A 19,567-nucleotide genomic window follows, 5' to 3' on the forward strand; every position below is an offset into this window, starting at 1 on the left:
GTTTACACAAGGGAAACAGGAAATGAGAAGGTGATCTTGATAATATGGGTTGATGACTTGGTCATTGCTGCCAGTGGTGAAAATGCAATGAAGGTTGTGAAGGAGATGCTCGCTGAAAGATTCAGGATGAGAGGCTTGGGTAAACTGAAACATTTTCTTGGTATCGATTTTGGCCAGAGTGAGAAATATGTGAAAATGTCACAGGAGAGATATGCATCGGAAATACTTGAAAGTTTTGACACGCAAGACTGTGAACCCAGAGCGGCACCTTGTGAACAAAGTACACAGTGTACTTGTGTACACAGTACTTTTCCTGAGCCAAAGGATATCTGAAAGGCACAAGTGAGAAGGAGTTGTGTTACAGGAGTGTGACAATGAGAAACCGGGGCTACAAGCGTTCAGTGGGGCAAATTGGGAGACTAACATGCCTGGTTCTAGACTACTTTGATGGGGGGGGGGGGGGACAACATTCCCTTTGTATATATTATTATTTATTTTAACACATGTGTTGTTTTGAACTGCTCTGTAGATACGTTGTCATGTTAACATGGGGACTTACTGACACAAATTACACTTTTCAGAGTTCCCGTTCCCTCTCGACAGCAGGAAGACTGTATGAAGACTGTATGAAGACTGTATGTACCGAGCACAACTATAAGGCGGCATTGACGGACGTCAGTATGCACAACCTACGGTTTATGGGGATAAACCAAGGTACAATAGTGTTAACAAAGAATCCTGTTGGAAGACAGAGGTGTAACCACGTTGACGTAAAGTATCATTTGGTGAGGTCAGCTGTGAATGACGAAAAAAAAAAGAGTTTGAATTATTGCCCAACAGATCAGGCGGAAGCGGATGTGATGACGAGATCTTTCAAGAGATTCAAGAGGTTTATTTGTCACACACATAAAACATACGTTCATACATATATGCAGTGAAATTTCTTTACAACGCACCCGGAGATTATGCACAATAGTTACTAAACTGAACATAATAGCTAACCTTTTTCCTACCTAGCTAACTAACTGAAACGAACCGATTCCTAAAACATAATGCAGTTAGTACATAGATTAATATAAATACAATAAAATCAAGATAACTAAAAAAGATAATACAAAGTGGGGGTACAAAATAGAAGGGAATAGAGTTATGTAAATGGGATAGGCTATTTGCATCACAATTTAAGCTGATTAAGTTTGCAAGTTGCAGTTTATGTTTGGGATTTAACCATGTATGTGGAATTTACACGGTGCAAGGTAGAAAACCTTACATTTTTTCAAGATAACAATGGGAGCAAGCGGGGGTGTTGACATGAATAATGTGCTCTCAGTTAAAGTGTATTATGACACAAACATTCCAATCTACACTGTGACATAGACAATGATAACAGCCAATGTGATGCACTGAGATTGACATGGGATATGTGTCTATATAACAAGTCCTCTGATGCGCCCGGTGTGTTTAGACCCCCATAACTCTGGCAACAGGGAGGTCCTAATGATGCCACTTCAAACGCTTTAAAAGAACCAACCCGATGGTGCCTTCATGAATCCAGGGCGTTGCAGCATGTATTCCGTCAACAGAGTCCACCACGCTCACTGGTGCACTACTTCCATGACATCTGAGTCAGACGATTAGCGGCTTAAAAAAAAGCTAGTCTTGAGAAAAAAAATAAAATATATATATATATATATATAAAATAGAATAGTCAAGTTAAAATAAAATACAAATTGCTAAATAAACACACATAACCCAAAAAATACCGAACAGAAAGTCAAATATATAGAAATATATCAGTGTTCAATGTTAACTCGGAAAAGTAACTCGCTCTGCGTTTCATAGAACCAAGAAAACAGTATAAAGTACCTTACAGGACTAATCTGGACCCTGTGTATTGCTGCCTCCAGCTATATTTATTTATTATTATTACGTTGTAATTGGTGTCCTACCGGCACCAGTATAACTAATTGGATGATGACGTCACAAAGCGTCCCGCAAACTAATCTCGGTACGCAAACATCCTTCGACTTCCGGTGAATCTGCACGTTTTTTCCACAAATTCCTGCTCCAAATGTCGATTTGATGTGGATCAAACTTGAACCACCGGACGTCTGAGACGCCTCGGTTCCGACGAGACCTCAACCATCAGTGGGTTTGGCGGTTGTCGTACACCGGAGACTTGGTGGCCGAAAAATTCCGAAGGGGCAAAATAATAATAAAAACACAAACCAGAACTATTGGGGGCCAGACCCCTAATACGTGCATTACGGCACGCCCGTATGAAGGCATTAATACGCACTGCTACGCAGTACTACTTACAAGATTGAAACTGCAATTGCATAAGATAGATCCTGCTTGCAGCAAGTCCTATTGGTAGAGCGGGATGTCCGTCAAAACAGTTAGCCGGCGTAGTCCCGCCTTCTTCACCCCCATTGGCTGAACGGAAACGACCGTCATAGTGACAGGCCCCCCCCCCCCCCCCCCCCCCGAGCGCCCCCCCCCCCCTCCTCCTCCACGCGAACGGGTCTGTTTTCACTACGTCACAGCGAAGTGGGCGGAACGTGCGGTGGATGTCGACGGCGAGAAGAAGAAGCAGAAGCAGAAGAAGAAGCCGAAGAAGAAGCCGAAGAAGGGACTTTCTTCCGCCGCTTCTCCCCGATGCTTCTCCCGACAGTAGAGGACGGCATGCATCACTTCAAGCCCAGCCGTGACAGACTGTACACCACCCGGTGCTGCGGGTGCTGCCATGTGCGGACGGGGACCATCATCCTCGGGACGTGGTACATGGTGCGTGGAATTAAAATGGTCGGGTTCGCTAGCGTTAGCAACGCTGGCTAATGGAACGAACAGCTGAGCTAACGGCCGTTACCCGGGCTAGCCAGCGGAGCACATCATTGTTACGCTGCTCGTTTCCTTAGTGGAGGTCGGCTGGGAGATAGCTGACTACCGGGGTTAACTTAGGCTATAAAGACCGTTAGCTAACGGCACGTTAACTTGCTCAGCGTCAAGTGGCGTGTTGTTGTGGTCGCACGCACGCGCGCGCGCGCACACACACACACACACACACACACGCGGTTGAGCTGAGCGTGTCGCCGCTGGTGCGCATCCTGACCCAGCATCACCCGCGCCACTGCCGTTGCACTAATCCTTTCCGTTCATCCCACGTTACGTAACAAGTGCTGCTGTCTTCAGTCGTGCATGTTTGAACCGTGGGAAGAGACACTGTACCACAGAGCAAGTTTATTTGTGAAGCACATTTCACCACCGGGGGCAGTTCAAAGGGATTGACATAGGCACAAAATACATCATACAAAGACAAATAAGCACACAAGCCTAGGAATAAAAGGGTAAATACTGATAAAAAGGAATTACCGAACAAAATCGAAGATCAATCTCCATAAAAAACAGGCCTACGCACTCGAACGAGGCAGGACTCGAACCGGCACCCACTTAAACACACGAAAACACTTCAAAGTGCAATTTGAAAACAAGCTGATTATTCACTGGAAATATAGGAAAGAAGCCAAATATCAGCTGGAGGTAGACGAATGCTGGAGTTGGCATTATTAAAGCAGAAGTATCACTGTCCCATCGACTCCGTGCCAGCTCAATGTCCGCGTAAATCCACGTCCTTTTCCCCTCTGGATCCCAGAATTCAGCGTTTAGGTCATTGATCGATTCGGTCAATTATTTTATTTAATTTACAGTTAATCCAGCTATGGCTCTGTTGATTGATGTCTGAAATGTCCCGTTCCCAGGTGGTCTACCTCCTGATGGGCATCCTACTGACCGTGGCTGTGACCCACCCAGAGAACGTGCCCACCATCGACCTGCAGTATGAGGTCATCGACCACTACCTGGCCTCGGACAGAATGTCTGGTGGGCCGCAACACTTTTTTACCAGTTCCTTTCAGTTTGTTTCCTTTTCTTTCCTTTATTGTTGCTGTAAGGGGACATTTAGTTTACAGGAAGGAGACACAGTAACACAAACAAAAACGGCAGTAGGACATACAAGTTAACCACCAAGGGCCCAATAACAATAAATAAAGAATGGTCGCAGTGCAGTGTGCCAATTGAGATAGATGTCCACGGTCCTTACCAGGTCCTTGAAATTCGTCCCCAGAAATGTTATTACTGGAATACCCTGAAAATAGCCCATTTGCTGCTGAAGTACCTGAAAAGTTATTGGAAAATAGTTATAATTGAAAACCTGTAATATTCTCCCTGATTTTGTTCGACAAATCGTAACATAACAAACATTTCCCAGAATTGCTTTTATGACAGATTATGTCAGGGAAATGTAAATGTATTTATTCCATGGTTGGAAATACACTGATAGTAGTAGATGACAGTGAGCTTAAGTGTGTGTGTGTGTGTGCATGCTAATATAAATAATAGACAATGAGATTTTATATTCAAATTTAATTAACAAGTCTCACTGACAGCCATCCCTCCCCGGGTTTGGCTTACGCTCAGGTCTCTCAGGCTCGGACCAGAACCAGGAAGTAAACCGTTCCTCCCTTCTGAGCGTTTTCGGGAGCTGGCCACCGGGCTGAGCTCTGTTACGTTTTTTATTTTCCTGAAAGGGTGACTCAGCGTGAGACTGGGGGAGAGAGGGGGGAGGCGGTGGTGGACTGACCCACCCCCCTCAGCAGGATCCACGACTGTGGAGGCGCCGCCGCCTGCCAGCACCGTGTCAGTGTTCATGCGGCTTCCTCTGGTCACACTCACACTTGAGGCTTTGTGTTAAAAAAAAAATATTATTTACAACCCAAACCTGTGGCGATTATCATATCATCATTATCCCTGTTTTTTAATCAAAACAGTTGTAATTAAAAGTTACTAAAAGATAGTTTTGTAAGTTGATTTTTTTTATCTATTCAAAATCAAATACAAAAAAAAATCAAATACAAATGGAATAAAACATGCACATAGAATCCACCACGACTGACTGTGTTATTGTTAATATGTAAACCTGTAGCGTGTACGCTAAAGTAGACGTGTATATTACATAAGTATATTATAATCATTACATAATATGTAATGGTAGTGGTATGTTAAAATGTGCTATTGTACAGTATAATGTGTATAATAATAAATTAAATTAATAAAATAATATACTTTCAATACAATATGCGGTATAAGCTGTATAGTATGGTAAGATGTCTGAAAAGTGTTTATTATAACAATAGAAATACTAACATTGATAATACAGATGTCATAGAATTATCTTCTGTCTTACTGCAGGAATATCCGTTAGCTTTGCGTACCAAAATGTAGTTGTTTTTAGCCAAATATAGTCTGTGTTAAAACTCCATATTGAACATCTTCCCCAGAATCACACTTGATCCAGTGAGATTTGAAGGTCCAGTCACTGCATCATTTCACCGCCCGTCTGGATGTAGATATCTCCAGACTTAGGCTCTTAACCGTAACCCGAGGAGGAGGCTGACGGCCAAACCTTTTAATTATGTTTCAGTATCTGTGCTTAAGTGAGACAGAACACAAGCTTCCAGATGAAATAAGCCGTTCAATGTTGACCGGAGCGCAGGATTTTCTCTGGGTCTTGACTCTCATGTTGTTATTTCCTCTGGTTGGATACCAGAAGAAAAAAATGTGCCTGTCTCAGCTTTACTTATTGATTTGTTTCCCCTTCGTCCCCACGCAGAGAATGCCTGCGTTGGATTTGCCATCTCTCTGCTGATGCTCACCATCAGCGCCATGATGGTGTACGGAGCCAGCACCGTAAGTTTTATGAATCCAGTACCGTTTTCTGTCTCTTGGCACGCACACAAAGTAGTCTTCATGAATGACTTTGCTTTCAACACTTGATCAAATAGGTTCATTGACTGTTGCCTCGGAAGTTATTGATCAGTCAACTGACAGAAAATTTAATACAATTGTATTAATCTCCATAGTGATGTGGTAAATGTCACAGGAGCCTCTCTTTATTCTATATTCCAAAATGAAAAGTCATCTTTTGGACTGCTGAGTAAACATATTCATCAATTTCATCAGGTCATTGAGGGTTTAGATACTTTGCGATGAGCTAACCCTAACCCATTTTACAACGTAATTTTAACCACAGCGATCAATTGAATTGTTGAAGAAAGGACATCAATTATTAAAAATTCTCACCAGTTGTAGCCCCAATGCCATGTAGCGATTAAGAGGCATTTCCAGAACACAAATGAAAGTTTTAATCCTGTGCTTTACACCGTGCTTCCACTGTATATCACCATAGTGGAAACCTTTCCCTACGGTGTTTGTGGCCTCCAATGTTATTTTCTTTCATGTTTTTGTTTTTATTTGTTTTTTTTTACTCCCAGGCCTGTGTGACGGCATCATGGCTGACAGGTTTGATGTCCTTTTTATGTGGACCTGCATCGTAGCTGCCAGCTCTGTGTGACTGCACAGTTAAAGCCCGACCTCTGTGTGGCTGCAGTGATGCTTTAGCCGTGTACACGCACTGTTTGCCTTTAGACCCCTAGTGATGATAGTAGCCCAAATAGCCATTTAAAATGAATTTAGTATTGTCTAGGAGTTATGGGGTTATTCGATTAGCCCATTTTCCATTACGTTCCCAGTGAAGGATTAATCGAGATCAGAATCGGGAGTTTGTTTCTTAATTCTCCGCTTTCCCTTCCTTCAGCATCGTGACGGCTGGCTCATCCCCTTCTTCTGCTACCAGCTGTTTGACTTTGCCCTGAGCTGCCTGGTGGCCATCAGCTCCCTCACTTACCTGCCCCGGATCAAGGACTACCTGGAACAGCTGGTCAGTTCTAAAAACAAACCCGGGCTACGTTTTTGTCAGTGGGGGGGTCGAAGATAAACGCAAAGGGTGGGGAAAAAAACCCATCTCCCTTCATCCTTAATCTTTTCTGTATTGTGGTTGTTTCCTTCCTAACCAATGTGCTGTTACCACAGGTGCCTTGTTGTGTATTTATGTTGTGGAGTGTGAACTGAAAATGGCTTCAACATCCACACTTAATGTGGATTTCAAAACTAGGGGAGTTAAAAGCAGTGCTATGGTTTTTTTGGGGTTTTTTTTTTCGCAGGCCGAGGATGAAATTTATTTTCTGTATTCAACTCACATAGTAAGCCCTTGTAGATACGTCCACTTCACTTATTATTTTGCTGATAGAAAACCTTAGAAATTAGGACCAAATACTATTACCTCTGAATAGCATGAGAAGGTCAAGAAACTAGGAGTGTAACTCTTGCAGCCGCATCCATAATCGCATCCGACAGTCGGATCCTCCCCCTGGTGGCCGTTGGACGAACTGCGTCTTGTGTTTCGCGTCACAAAATATGCCAGGGAAAATGGGATGAGATTGTTTGATCAGCTAGACTTTTACCATTGTGCTTGTCATTGTAGTATTCGGTGTAAAGCAGGCATTAGACTTAGACCTTCTGGCAGGATTCTGTAAATAAAATGTTGGTGTTGGCTGGGTATTGTTTAAAAAATGACTATACTAGTACCTTAAAGTGATACCAATACCAATAGAGTATTTAATTCCACACCTTTTTGTTTTTCTACTATAGGCAGGAATCTCTTGTCAGTATGTATGTCCTTCGATTATCTGGACAACAGTTCATCTGATCTACTTCACACTGGGCAGGTGTATTTCTGGGGACCCAAGGACATACAGTGTCGAATTTGGTGCAATTTGGACACACGACACATGTAATATTAAACTTTTCATAAACAGCGAGCCAGCGGGGGGGGTACTTCAGGGCTCTGCGACTGAGCCACAAAGAATGTCTTCCCCGACAGTTTTGGCTTCCACTGTGGAACACAGGACTTAATCGTGTCTTTTTGAACACGCATGTACTAGTACTAGCAAAAAGCCAGAATGGATACATTTGATATTGCTTTACTCCAGTATATTACGTTCAAAATATTATTGTTTTTGTAGTTACTGTGAAATTCTTCTTCTCTGCCGCTCAAGCCGGACTTCCCCTACAAAGATAACCTGCTGTCGCTGGACTCCAGCTGCCTGCTGCTCGTCGTGCTCGTCTTCTTCGCCTTCCTCATAATCCTCAAGGTCAGCGCTGCCGCTGCCTTCCATTAATCACTTGCCAACGTGTTTATGATTTTATCATAGAAAAGGTTTGACCAGAGAGGCTTCGTCGAAAGAAGCCGGCTCCCTACAGTGGTACTTGTGACTTACGACTTTAATTCGTTCTGTGACAGAGCTCGTAATTCAATCTGCTCGTATAGCAAATCATTTTTCCCCATTGAAATGAATTGAAATGCCATTAATCCGTTCCAGCCTCCAAAAAACACCCCAATTTTTTTGTCACGTGTTTTTAAATAAGAAAAATGTATTTATAAATAACATATTGTATAAAAACATAATAAATCATAATAAGAGAGTGTAGATCATTTTTGCCTTCTCGCAGATGATACCCTCCGTCACGCTATCTCCAGCGAGTTGCTTCTCCGTCAACCACACCAACAGCAGATTCTCCATCTTTTCATGGACAGCGGTTCCACAGCTCAGACATTATTTTAACGCCCTTGGCTGGTGTAATACCCTTTATCATCTCCTTCTGCTTCAGTGTGGTACATATCGTAGAAGTACTACGCTGGTACTGCCTCGCCAATTCCATCACACGCACACCTTGCTCATGTTTTTCTATTTTGTGCTTTAAGTCAATGGACATCATCCGCTTCTTCTTCTCAGCACTTACTTTTTTTGGACCCATGGTTCGGAAAAAAAATTGGCAAAATAACTGCACAAAAAGCACAAATCGCGAGCACAAAACACAAAAGAGATGCTTCCACGCTCAGCTAACCAAGTGAAGGAGTGAGACGCGAGATGCTGGCCGGATTCGCTCGCCACGCCCGCCGGTGGCGGTGCACCTGAAGCTCGCTCCTCGTCACTCAAATTTTTGCTTGCAAATCAATACGAGTTACGTATTGATATCGTAACTCGGAAAACTCGTATGATAGTGCGCTCATAACTCAAGGTACCACTGTATTTCTTTCCCCACTTTTGCTTGTCTGAGCAGTTAGTAAGTGAAAGATCATTGAAACTGTCAACCTTTTGTGGCAGTTTATTTATTTGACTAAAAACAGCACTGTTACTGTAAATAGTTTTATACTTAATCAAGCTCTAAAATAACCCACAACTTGTATTTCCTCAGGCTTACCTGATCAACTGTGTGTGGAACTGCTATAAGTACATCAACAACAGGAACATGCCAGAGATCGCCGTCTATCCAGCCTTCGAGACCCCTCCACAGGTACGCAGGACACTTCAAGCACCCTCTACTCCCCTTTTATTCATTTAGTTGTTTATTTCATTCAATTATTCATCGGTAGGGTCGTCACACAGTAACATTGCTTTCTGGACTACAATTCACTGTGTAATATGTTGACTTGGCCAGCAGGTGGCGCCTCTGTCACACTTTTGCAGAGTTCTCGAGGCTGCTTGATGGTCTCCACAAGCCAGCCCTGCCTGCCGGAGAGCATGAGCGTGTTTAGTATAGTTGTGCGTTGTCCGTGGCGATATTCTCCTGAGAGATGAGGCGACGTGCACATGACGCTACGGCAACTATAAAGCAGGCTTAAGCCTCCGTACTGAAATCGACCTCCCTCAGATGTCGGGTCAAATGGTTTTGATTTATTTTGGATTTATTACAGGTTTAATTAGGTCGTCCATATTGTGTTTGATTATTCATGGCAAAATAACCTCTTCTGAGATTGAGTTATTTAATATTTCCTTTTTAGTGTCTATGATTAAAGGAGCCTATCTAGTGAATATTACTTTGGCCTCCAGACACAGACATCTTAATGTGTTGATGTTTTTTGTCAAAGTGAAATCTGTATCATTCTTCCTCTTGACGCCCGAAGCCTTTTTTTCTCCGCAGTACATCCTGCCAACCTATGAGATGGCCATGAAGATGCCAGAGAAGGAGCCCCCTCCCCCTTACATGCCTGCTTGAGCTGCGACCCCCATCCAGCCATCACACACTTCCTGACGCTACAGCCCTCTTCCTTCCACGCCACAATGTGTTTGTACGTCCACAATACCTGAACCCTAACCACCCCCTCTTTAAAAAAAACAAAAACAAGTGAAATAAATAAATAAAACAAACCCTGTAGGTCTGTGAGAGGGGAAACGTGGGACAGATTGAATACTCTGTACCGGACCGAATGCCAAGTTTTAAAAACTCAAAGAAGGACCGCACCCAGCCCTTGTCATTATTTTATGTCTTAGTAAAAGGGATACTTGTGAGAATCAAATTGCTTTCATCGCTCCAGCGGCATCCTATCCCTAGATTGATATGTGAAATATAAAAAAAGAAATATCTTAGGACAATCCACTTATAACTCTTAATGTTTAATTGTGTTTTTTTCTGTAACTTAAAGCTGTTTTATTCCGTCTCGGTTTGGGATGGGCAACCTTCTGTGTCTTCTGCTTTTTTATTGTTTTATTAGCGTTGCTGTGGATCACTACTGCCTCGTGCTAGTGAAGCTGTTGAATAGTTTTCCATCGGATTCCTGTGAGGGAGGGTAGGGGAGAAGCGGGTGGAGGACAGCGATGCTTCTCTGATTTGAATCATCGTCCAGAGTTTTGGAGCAAACACTTTCCTCATTTGTGGTTGCATGCTACTTCTTTTAACACCGTTACTTTTCATAACAATGTGTCCTGCTGTAAAACATAACGGCTTCAATAAAAATTTCAAACATTTCTATCCATCATTGGATATACTGCTGCATTGTGGTCCTTTTGTATGAGTGAACTGAGATACTGCTTTATCTATGGATGATCTTCATCGGATCATTTCTAACACTTGAGGCAAAATATGAAACACAGATTTTACCTGCGGATTAATTTTCTGAAATCTTAAAAGTCAAAATTCGTAGGACTGTTGGGAAGACAACCCTAGAAATTACGGAATTCTATTCATTGTTGCAATGTCTCCCAGCATCTAGATTTACCCATGTCTTTTTAAAGTACTGTACTGAAAGTACTGTACTGAATGATGAATGGAAGTGCCCGCGAAATTATTACATAGGATTTATTTTTATTTTTTGTACAAAACTTCACGGATTACCACTTTAAAACACGTAATATCGTTTTGAGGGTGGACTGCGGAGTGACAGGACCTTCCCTGAGGTTCGTCCCACATCTGGATTGGTCAACCCGCCCCCCCCCCCCAGCTTCTTAAAATGTAGCTCCTCCGCTCAGAGAAGCATTGCGCTCCCTGCAGAGAACACCATGACACCACCGTGTTTTTGGAGCTTCCACTGCTGCCTTTTCCTCTTTCTGTCCGATGTGTTGGCCACACATTTGGACCCGCACCAATTAAGTGCGCAGAGTTATGCGCAAAGTAGAACTATTGCCCGACCGCCGCACAGGACGCTGAACCCTGCAAGTAAGTTTTATTCTGGACTTTTTGTCATTGATTGATTTAAATGGTAAAACTTTTTGATATTGTGAGCGGAGAATAAACTTCAAACAAATCTCGAAATTTTATGTCTCAACAATTTGAGCAATTTTTCTCAAATCAAAGCAATGAGAATATACTTTGTACATATACATATACTTTGCGTGCTACCTAATTCCTAATGTATTTGATATTGATTGATATTTATTTTGACATACATTTGAAACAAGTTAAAGTGAATTAGAAGATATAACTACAATGAGATATTATTTTAGAATTGTATTAGTCTCATCTTTCAGTATTTCTTAACACATTTCTGAATGGAACATGCATGATAGCTACAATTTGCTTTGCATTTCACAAGCGCTGCATAAGCTTATTTGAAATGGTGGCTGAACCTGCTCATGCTTCACTAATGATGTGTTCCTGCAGATGTATTCTCACATTGTACTGCTCTCAGACTCATCCACTTTAAGCCCTGCTAACGTGCTCTATCGCTTCTCCTTTCTGGTGGTTTATAGTTCACGGCAATGATTACAGGTATAGAGGCTATCCGTACCACCACCACCACCACAAGCCACCCAGGATCCCACCGCTGGTAGTGTTCCATCCCATCAGCCCTCTATCTCCACCGGTGACTCACCACAGACACTCAGTCCCCATGCCTCCTTATCACCACATGTTCAAAGTGCTGCTGCCCCCACCACCGCAACCGTACAGCTATTACAAAGGCCCGTCTTCACCCATAGTGCACCACAAAGGTCCTTACAAAGGCCAATACAAATTGAAAGGCCCGTGTCCATCCACACACCTGGTTCAGCCAGACCCTACAATCCCCACGGTGTACCTTCCCCCCACCTCCGCCCTTCCGACCCTACCAGCCACAACAGAGGTGAACCAGCCCACTGTGCCGTCCACTCTACCGCCAACCACATCCATGCCAGTGACGACCACTGTCCTAGTGACAACTACTGTGCCGCCGGTGGTGGAAACCACTGTGCCGCCGGTGGTGGAAACCACTGTGCCGCCGGTGGTGGAGACCACTGTGCCGCCGGTGGTGGAGACCACTCTGCCGCCAGTGGTGGAGACCACCACTCTTGTGACGCTACCGGTCAGTATCCAAAGCGGCATCATCACCACCGTCAGTCCTATGGAGACAGGTAGAATATTCCTAGCCAGGTTTGCTTTCCAAATAATGCATCTCAATTCCTTCCAGGCCAATTTATTTTTGTGTGGGGAAATGCTAACAAGAGATATGCAGATTTCAATGCTTAAAACCAAGTTTTAAATACAATTATTTAGTTAACAGTAACAACAGGTTTCACAGCAAAACCGTTGATAAACGCAGCAGACTGAAAAGTGTAAAGTACATTTTGAATTTCATAGACTTCTCCGTGGTTTCGGCTTTTTGAAGACAGTAGGAAAGCTGAGATCAGGCACAGATTGGGGTCTTGGATTTGATGCTATAAGCACGACATATGCGATTTGAAAGGTTAACACAACCTCTTTGCTCAGTCAGTTGGCACCCAGCGTTCAATTTTATCCAGAAGATGAGAAATTCAAATACCTCTGAGAAGTCTCTTGGTAAAATGTTGGCCAATGAAACAGGATGCAGTATGTCATAAGGCATACTACATTGTTTTAGTCTAACCTCATGGCATTCTACCACAGCAGTGATGCACAACTTGTATGCTTCTAAACCAACCTTTGCATTTATTTACTGTAGGTTCTTCTCTAATCTAATCATGAAAGATGTTCAGTCCATACTTTGAATGTTGCTTTAGAATAATAAACTGTGTTTTTTACTGTGAAAGGCGCTTAAGACAATGCCTTTGATCGGTCACTAGAAACAGACCCTCAGTGCAGGAGTCGCCCCCTGGACCTGGTGTTCATCATCGACAGCTCTCGCAGCGTGCGTCCCGGCGAGTTTGAGAAGGTCAAGATATTCCTGGCCGACATGGTGGACACACTGGACGTGGGGCCGGATGCCACTCGAGTGGCCGTCGTCAATTACGCCAGCACGGTAAAGATTGAGTTTCTGCTGAAGGACCACCTCAACAAGCCAGACATGAAGCAGGCCGTCTCCCGCATCGAACCCCTGGCGGCCGGCACCATGACGGGTCTGGCCATCAAGACGGCCATGAACGAAGCCTTCACCGAGCAGTCGGGTGCCCGGCCGCGCTCCCGCAAGATCTCCAAGGTGGCCATCATCGTGACGGACGGCCGACCCCAGGACCAGGTGGAGGAGGTGTCGGCTGCCGCCCGCGCCTCGGGCATTGAGATCTACGCTGTCGGGGTAGACCGAGCGGACATGCGCTCCCTGCAGCTGATGGCCAGCATCCCCCTGGATGACCACGTCTTCTACGTGGAGACCTACGGCGTGATCGAGAAGCTCACGTCCAAGTTCCGGGAGACCCTGTGCGGTAGGACTGAGCAGTGGGCTGCTCTCCCCAAATTAACGAACGGTTCTAGTTCTCCAATGAGGAACACCTACAGTTTACAGGGGGAGTTAAATTATTAACTGCAAATATAATGATGCAGCTACACTTAGACTGTACAGACATAAAATAAGAAGGCTCACTCAGGGCTGGCTAAGGTCTAAAAGTGTTCCATACTGGTACAGATATCAATGCCTTGACTTTGATAGCTGTTCCTAAATTACCAATGTTTTTCAAACCCTAAGAGAGAGAAAGCTACAGACACATTCACTTACTATGCAAACCATTAGTTTCATTGGGCCACTAACGGAAGAGGTTAACCGCTAAGGGGCTGGAATTTGGTATTAAATGTCACAGAACTTCTCAATACTTGATTAGTATCGATTCAATACGGTCAGTGACGTAAAACTATTACATTTATTATGCACATGGACTGCAGATGTGGGCACTAGAACCAGCTTGTCCAAAAGTCTTGGGGCTCCCTGGTCCTAAACTTTCAGCTTCTTTTTTACAGCACAAAACTCTATCAACTACATGGTCATTGTTATAAAAAAAAAAGCTTATAATATCGGTACTTAACAGGGACCTAACCCATCAGAAGCATCATCACAAAGACAATGCTTTGAATGATTTTTTCAGACTGTAAAGTGGTTCCACTGATCCAACTATAAAGTAGTAGAACCTCATATGTCCAAAATTAGTTAGTCAGAGCATGGAAGTGAATTAAAACAACACAATGGTTCCTTTTGTTGATATATATCCAATTCTATTCTTACAAAACATGTTTATTTTTATCAGCATATAACACCGTGTTCAGATTCTAAGGCCTGGACCACTGAAGTTCTACTGTGATTGAAGTTGGTGCTTTTTTTTTTTTTTTTTTTTCAATTTTAGTATTTATTTCTTATTCACCGATCATTGTTTTCTTCGAACCGATTACTATTGTTATGTGGATTTGTTTTACCAACACACAGTAAAAAACCTAATCGGCATTAAAAATGACAGAGATGTGGTAAAGGGAACCATAATTTTGGGCCAGGAACACACACCACACTTCCGCCAACACTGAAATAACCGCTCCGTAAAGACCCTGCTTAAAGGCTTGCAAACAACGCCTCTTGAACTGTGAAAGACCAGAACTGTGTAGTCAAAATGAGCTATTTCACTGCAGTTTGCTAGGATGGATCATAATAAGGTACTTACCATAACGGTGGCCAATGGGTCTTATCCGTAACTACCGTATCTCATAATGGACCACCAAAACCCTGTGGAACCGACAGCGTGCTGCCGTCTTGTCAGCGCCAAATCCCCTAATCCTGGCTTATTCCAGGTGTGGACCCCTGCACCATGGGACATGACTGCGAGCACATATGCGTCAACAGCAACTCCTCCTATTACTGCAAGTGCCGGAACGGTTATATCTTGAACGGCGACAAGAAAACCTGTTCCCAAAAACGTAAGAACGTGAGGTGGTACTCTTGGGTCTGACCTATGTGGCTCTCATATGACATGACACAATGTGATTGGTTAAAGACCAATGTTTCTCCTTGTATTCTATTTCAAAAAGCTAAGCATCGAACCAAATTATTCGCGACATCACTTCCGCACTCTTTTGATCGACTGTTGTGTTTTTGTCCAATTTGTTCAACGGTAGGATGATAACACTCAAAAGATAGTGTTAAGTCGACATTAATGCAATGTTGGCATAACAATGTGTTACTATCACAGCCGTGCGAATGGCACATCCTCGCTATGTGTTCCACCTCAACACAAGTGAGACAGTCAGGCTTTGATGGTTTAGCGCCCCCCGCTGGTAAGTAATTGTGCTGCCACGTCAGGTCCTGCAGTTCTCTGGATGTGGTATATTTTCTATTTAAATTTGCCATTTGAGATTTTTGTTACTTTTTTTTCCCAGCCACAGTCTATTTTTTTGTTGTGTTTTTTTCTTTGTGGGTTTTTCTCTCTTGCACTGATGTGGGATTTGCTCTTTCCCGATGAAGAGGTAAAGGCAAAGGTGGTTGAGGACCCCTGTAAATGTGAGGCCAGACTGGTGTTCCAGAAGCAGACGCAAGCCGCTATCCAGCAGCTCACAGCGAAACATATCCTTTCAGTCCTTTCACTGACAAAATTATATTATTAACAAAGATGAGTGTTATCAGCTCATGCCTTCCGATTGAAGCTATTTTGCAGTTCGGTAATGCAATTGAGTCAGTGATTCTTGAATTCTAAAACTGTTAATCAGTTTGCTGGGGTCCCACTGGAATCTCCTTCCAGAGATTCCAGGGGGACCCCAGCCCGGGGGAACCCCAGGCCAGACCCTATGTTAAGAACCGCTGGTGAAGAGCAATTACAGAAAGTTGTGGGATATTCAAAACTCTGCGTTATAGTCACAGATTCAAAGAGTGTACAGGTGATATGTGATAGGGGCCAATGACCACCTTCAGAACATGAGCCTTGACTGCTCCAACTGGGTGATGTGACGGCGAGGGTGAAGCAGCTGGAGAGCATGCTGGGTCGCGCTTAAGGCCGACGCCGTGGTGAGTGCGTCGGGAATAGCTTGTCTCAGGGTTGATTTGAAAGTCAAAAATAAAAGACTGGGGCTCCAAGAAATTTGACCTGTTTTTTCGACCCTCCACAGCCTGGTCGCTTCCTGTCAGCGTCACGGCCACGGACGGCCGCAAAGCAGGCATGTGCCTCCTCCATAACCCATGGCAACCACGACACAGGGCCGAGTGGAGCTACTGTCTGAGAACCATCTTACGAATGATGGACAAAAAGAAAATCCCATAAGTTCAAAGAGACATTTACAAATACATTGGAATTGGGATTTGAGTGTCACATATATCTGACCTACATCTTTATATCCTTCTGTAACTCTTTAACAAGTTATTATTATAAACCCAATAAAATGGGTTATCTTTTATGATATCTTTTCTCTGTGACGTTTTTTGTTAATTAGACCTATTTTTTTCTGACAAAATATGCAATATTTCCCGTCTGTGAAATATGTAACCAAAAAAAATAAAATTAATGTATATCTGTGAAGTATTTAAGCATTTTATGATATATTGTTTCTTCTAAGCTGTTTTATTTTTATGTTTTAATTTGTATCTGTTCTTAATCATATAAGCTCTATGTATAAGTGGCACTATAAAGTTTAATTTGTGTCATTAAGTGAGACCTTACTATCCTCTGCTTCTGTTAATATTATTATAAGACACTATAAAATTGCCAGGGTGTCTTCACATTTCAAATGAATAAAAAACCATTTATTTATCGTCAGTTGTTTAATATGACTTTGATGTAATGGCATTGGGTGCAATAAAAAATATTTAGAAAGCACGAAAGGAGAACCATTTGTCTTTCTAAGACTCTTTGTCATTTCTGATAACAAAAGACAAGCTGCAGGACAAACCCCATTAATATTCAAGATTCAAGAGGTTACTGTATATTAAACAGATATTAGAATAATTACATTCACTATTCATTTTGTTTTTCCACAGCCCATTTTTATCTAAATAAAATTAAAGGAATATATATAAATGGTCAAATATTCAAGCGTGGGGAAAATCAAAACGTCTCATTAAGCCTTAATTGAGATTACACTACACTGATAATAGAACATTTTTACGTTATTTTCATACACTAATATTGAGCTGTTAACTCTTCAGCTGACTTCTTTACAATGTCACAGGGGTGTGAGTGTTTTCTACCGTTAAACGCACTTAGTTTGGGGTTGTCATATAAAAATTCCTAAGGTCCTGTCACTTCTTTACGGTGATGGATGGGGGGGGGGGGGCCTCACCTTTGTGGCCGCCTGTGTGCTGTATCCAAGAAAAGCGGGTGAAATGGCAAACAAGCAGGCGGCAGCTGACTGCTCGGACGCAGCAGAAGAGGAGCCAAACCAGACGGGAGGTAAACGTTGGAGTGTTGACCGGCCGCCTGGCACGGACAAGGCAGACAGACAGAGATACTCTGTTGTCAAGCGGTGGCTTTACACAAACCCCCGTTTCCGGTGCGGACAAGAGGTTTGAAATTGTACATGATGGGCGACCACCCTAATTGAGATGAGTTTGTTAAGTGTTATATTGTTAAGTGTTATATATATCATTTGAATCCAGACTCCATCCATCGGGTCAAGTGTAAGTGGGTCGCGCTCATGAAACCCCAATAAACATGCCCGAAATGAATTGATACAGATATTCACAGAGAATGTGAAATATATATTACACAACGCCTACTCTATTGCGCACTTAGTGGTTTTTAACTATTTTAATATTTTGGTGTTGTTCTGTGCTTTTATCAAAACATTCATTATTAATTAATTACAGTAATGATAACGCTAACTGTGATGTACCCCTACATTAATGTAACAATGGAATATTTCAATTTTTTTGAAAGAAATAATTTTGAACATAAGAATGGAAAGAGTAGTGAGGGAATGTACTGATGGATTATATACTGTCGATTTTGCACTGTCGTTGTGTATTTCGTCATTTTACGCTAGCTAAGCTTGTGCATCCATCACTGTAACAGCCATCGTTAATCGTCCGGACACGTTATGGTAATGAATATTTTGATGAGAAAAACGCATTAAAACAAACTCTAAAATAATAGAAGACATTGTGACCTTTGATATTTAACTGATTTATTTCACATTCTCTGAATATGTGTATAATTTTAGGCATGCCTTATGGTGGTTTCAACAGGTGGAAACAACTTCTCAGAGCCTCACATACTTAGTGGTCAAAACAACTGTATGAAGATATATTTCACTGCCCTCTGTTCTACATTTCTGGGGGGGGTTTAGTGTTTCTGTAAGGTCACGGTACATTTTAGCACTTTGTCAGAACAAACATCAGCACGTTGGCAGGATATTTACCGGTCTGTTGACGCAGACACGTAGGAATTCATTATATAAGATAGTGGTAAGCCTATAGAATCTGTCGAATTTGGATCTATGTTGAACAACCCCCCCTTCCAAAAAAAAAACTAAAAACATTATACTGTACATCTTATTCTATACTTTTATTACGGACTAAGACACCTAATCGTGTGTCATTTAGAAATCAAATTTATTTTACCATCTCAATTGGGTTTATATAAAAACATAAGACACCAAATTGCTGTTAAAAAAAAAGTGATAGAGATCTGGTATGGTGTTACTGTAGTACAAGCTAAGATAAATGAACATCTGTGAAGAAAGTCAATAAGCCATTGATAATCAAAATCACTCTAACCCTGTTAAGCTCATTGACTCAGAACAGGTGTGAACCCAAAAGCACGACACAAAAACAATCAGATAAGAAGTGGGACGTCCCAGCAGGCTGGTCCGGATGGTCTTGGTGGAAGTCCCGGATGAGTGATGGGTTCAGGATGGCACGTGAAGGGACCCACGACCTCTCCTCAGGTCCCTATCCCTTCCAATCTACCAGATACTGTAGAGCCCTTTCCATTGCGCTGAGACCTCAGTAGAGGACTGACTGTGTAAGAAGAGGCATTTTTATGTAGCGGACTCTCCCTAAGCAGTTTGAGTCGAGAGACGTGGAAGATGGGATGGATGGAACACAAAGGCGAGCAGCTGCAGAGCTGATGATCTTGGCTATGGGAAATGGCCCTTAAAAGCATGGGGCAAGCTTTCTGGACTCAACCCGGAGGGGTAAGTCCTGCGTAGAGAGCCAGAGCCTCTGTCCCAGAGTGTAGGCAGGAGCCGGGGTGTGGAGGCA

General features: G+C 42.8%; 2 protein-coding genes across 2 annotated transcripts; both read left to right on the forward strand.

Moving 5' to 3' along the window:
* Window positions 1-2,561: 2,561 nt before the first annotated feature.
* Window positions 2,562-10,719, forward strand: laptm4a (lysosomal protein transmembrane 4 alpha). Its single transcript, XM_080024310.1, has 7 exons — window positions 2,562-2,787; window positions 3,759-3,879; window positions 5,669-5,745; window positions 6,653-6,775; window positions 7,953-8,048; window positions 9,154-9,252; window positions 9,880-10,719. Exons 1-7 carry the CDS (start codon window positions 2,659-2,661, stop codon window positions 9,952-9,954), a joined length of 720 nt encoding a protein of 239 aa, XP_079880436.1. The 5' UTR covers window positions 2,562-2,658; the 3' UTR covers window positions 9,955-10,719.
* Window positions 10,720-11,234: 515 nt separating this feature from the next.
* Window positions 11,235-16,563, forward strand: LOC307247224 (uncharacterized protein; the record flags this gene model as incomplete). Its single annotated transcript, XM_080023323.1, has 7 exons — window positions 11,235-11,391; window positions 11,925-12,563; window positions 13,251-13,826; window positions 15,172-15,297; window positions 15,842-15,940; window positions 16,310-16,378; window positions 16,480-16,563. The coding sequence occupies 6 exons, from the start codon at window positions 11,235-11,237 to the stop codon at window positions 16,363-16,365; spliced, it is 1,653 nt and encodes a 550-aa protein (XP_079879449.1). The 3' UTR covers window positions 16,366-16,378; window positions 16,480-16,563.
* Window positions 16,564-19,567: the final 3,004 nt, after the last annotated feature.

Source organism: Zeus faber, assembly GCF_960531495.2.
Source record: "Zeus faber genome assembly, chromosome: 2".
Classification (NCBI taxonomy): domain Eukaryota; kingdom Metazoa; phylum Chordata; class Actinopteri; order Zeiformes; family Zeidae; genus Zeus; species Zeus faber.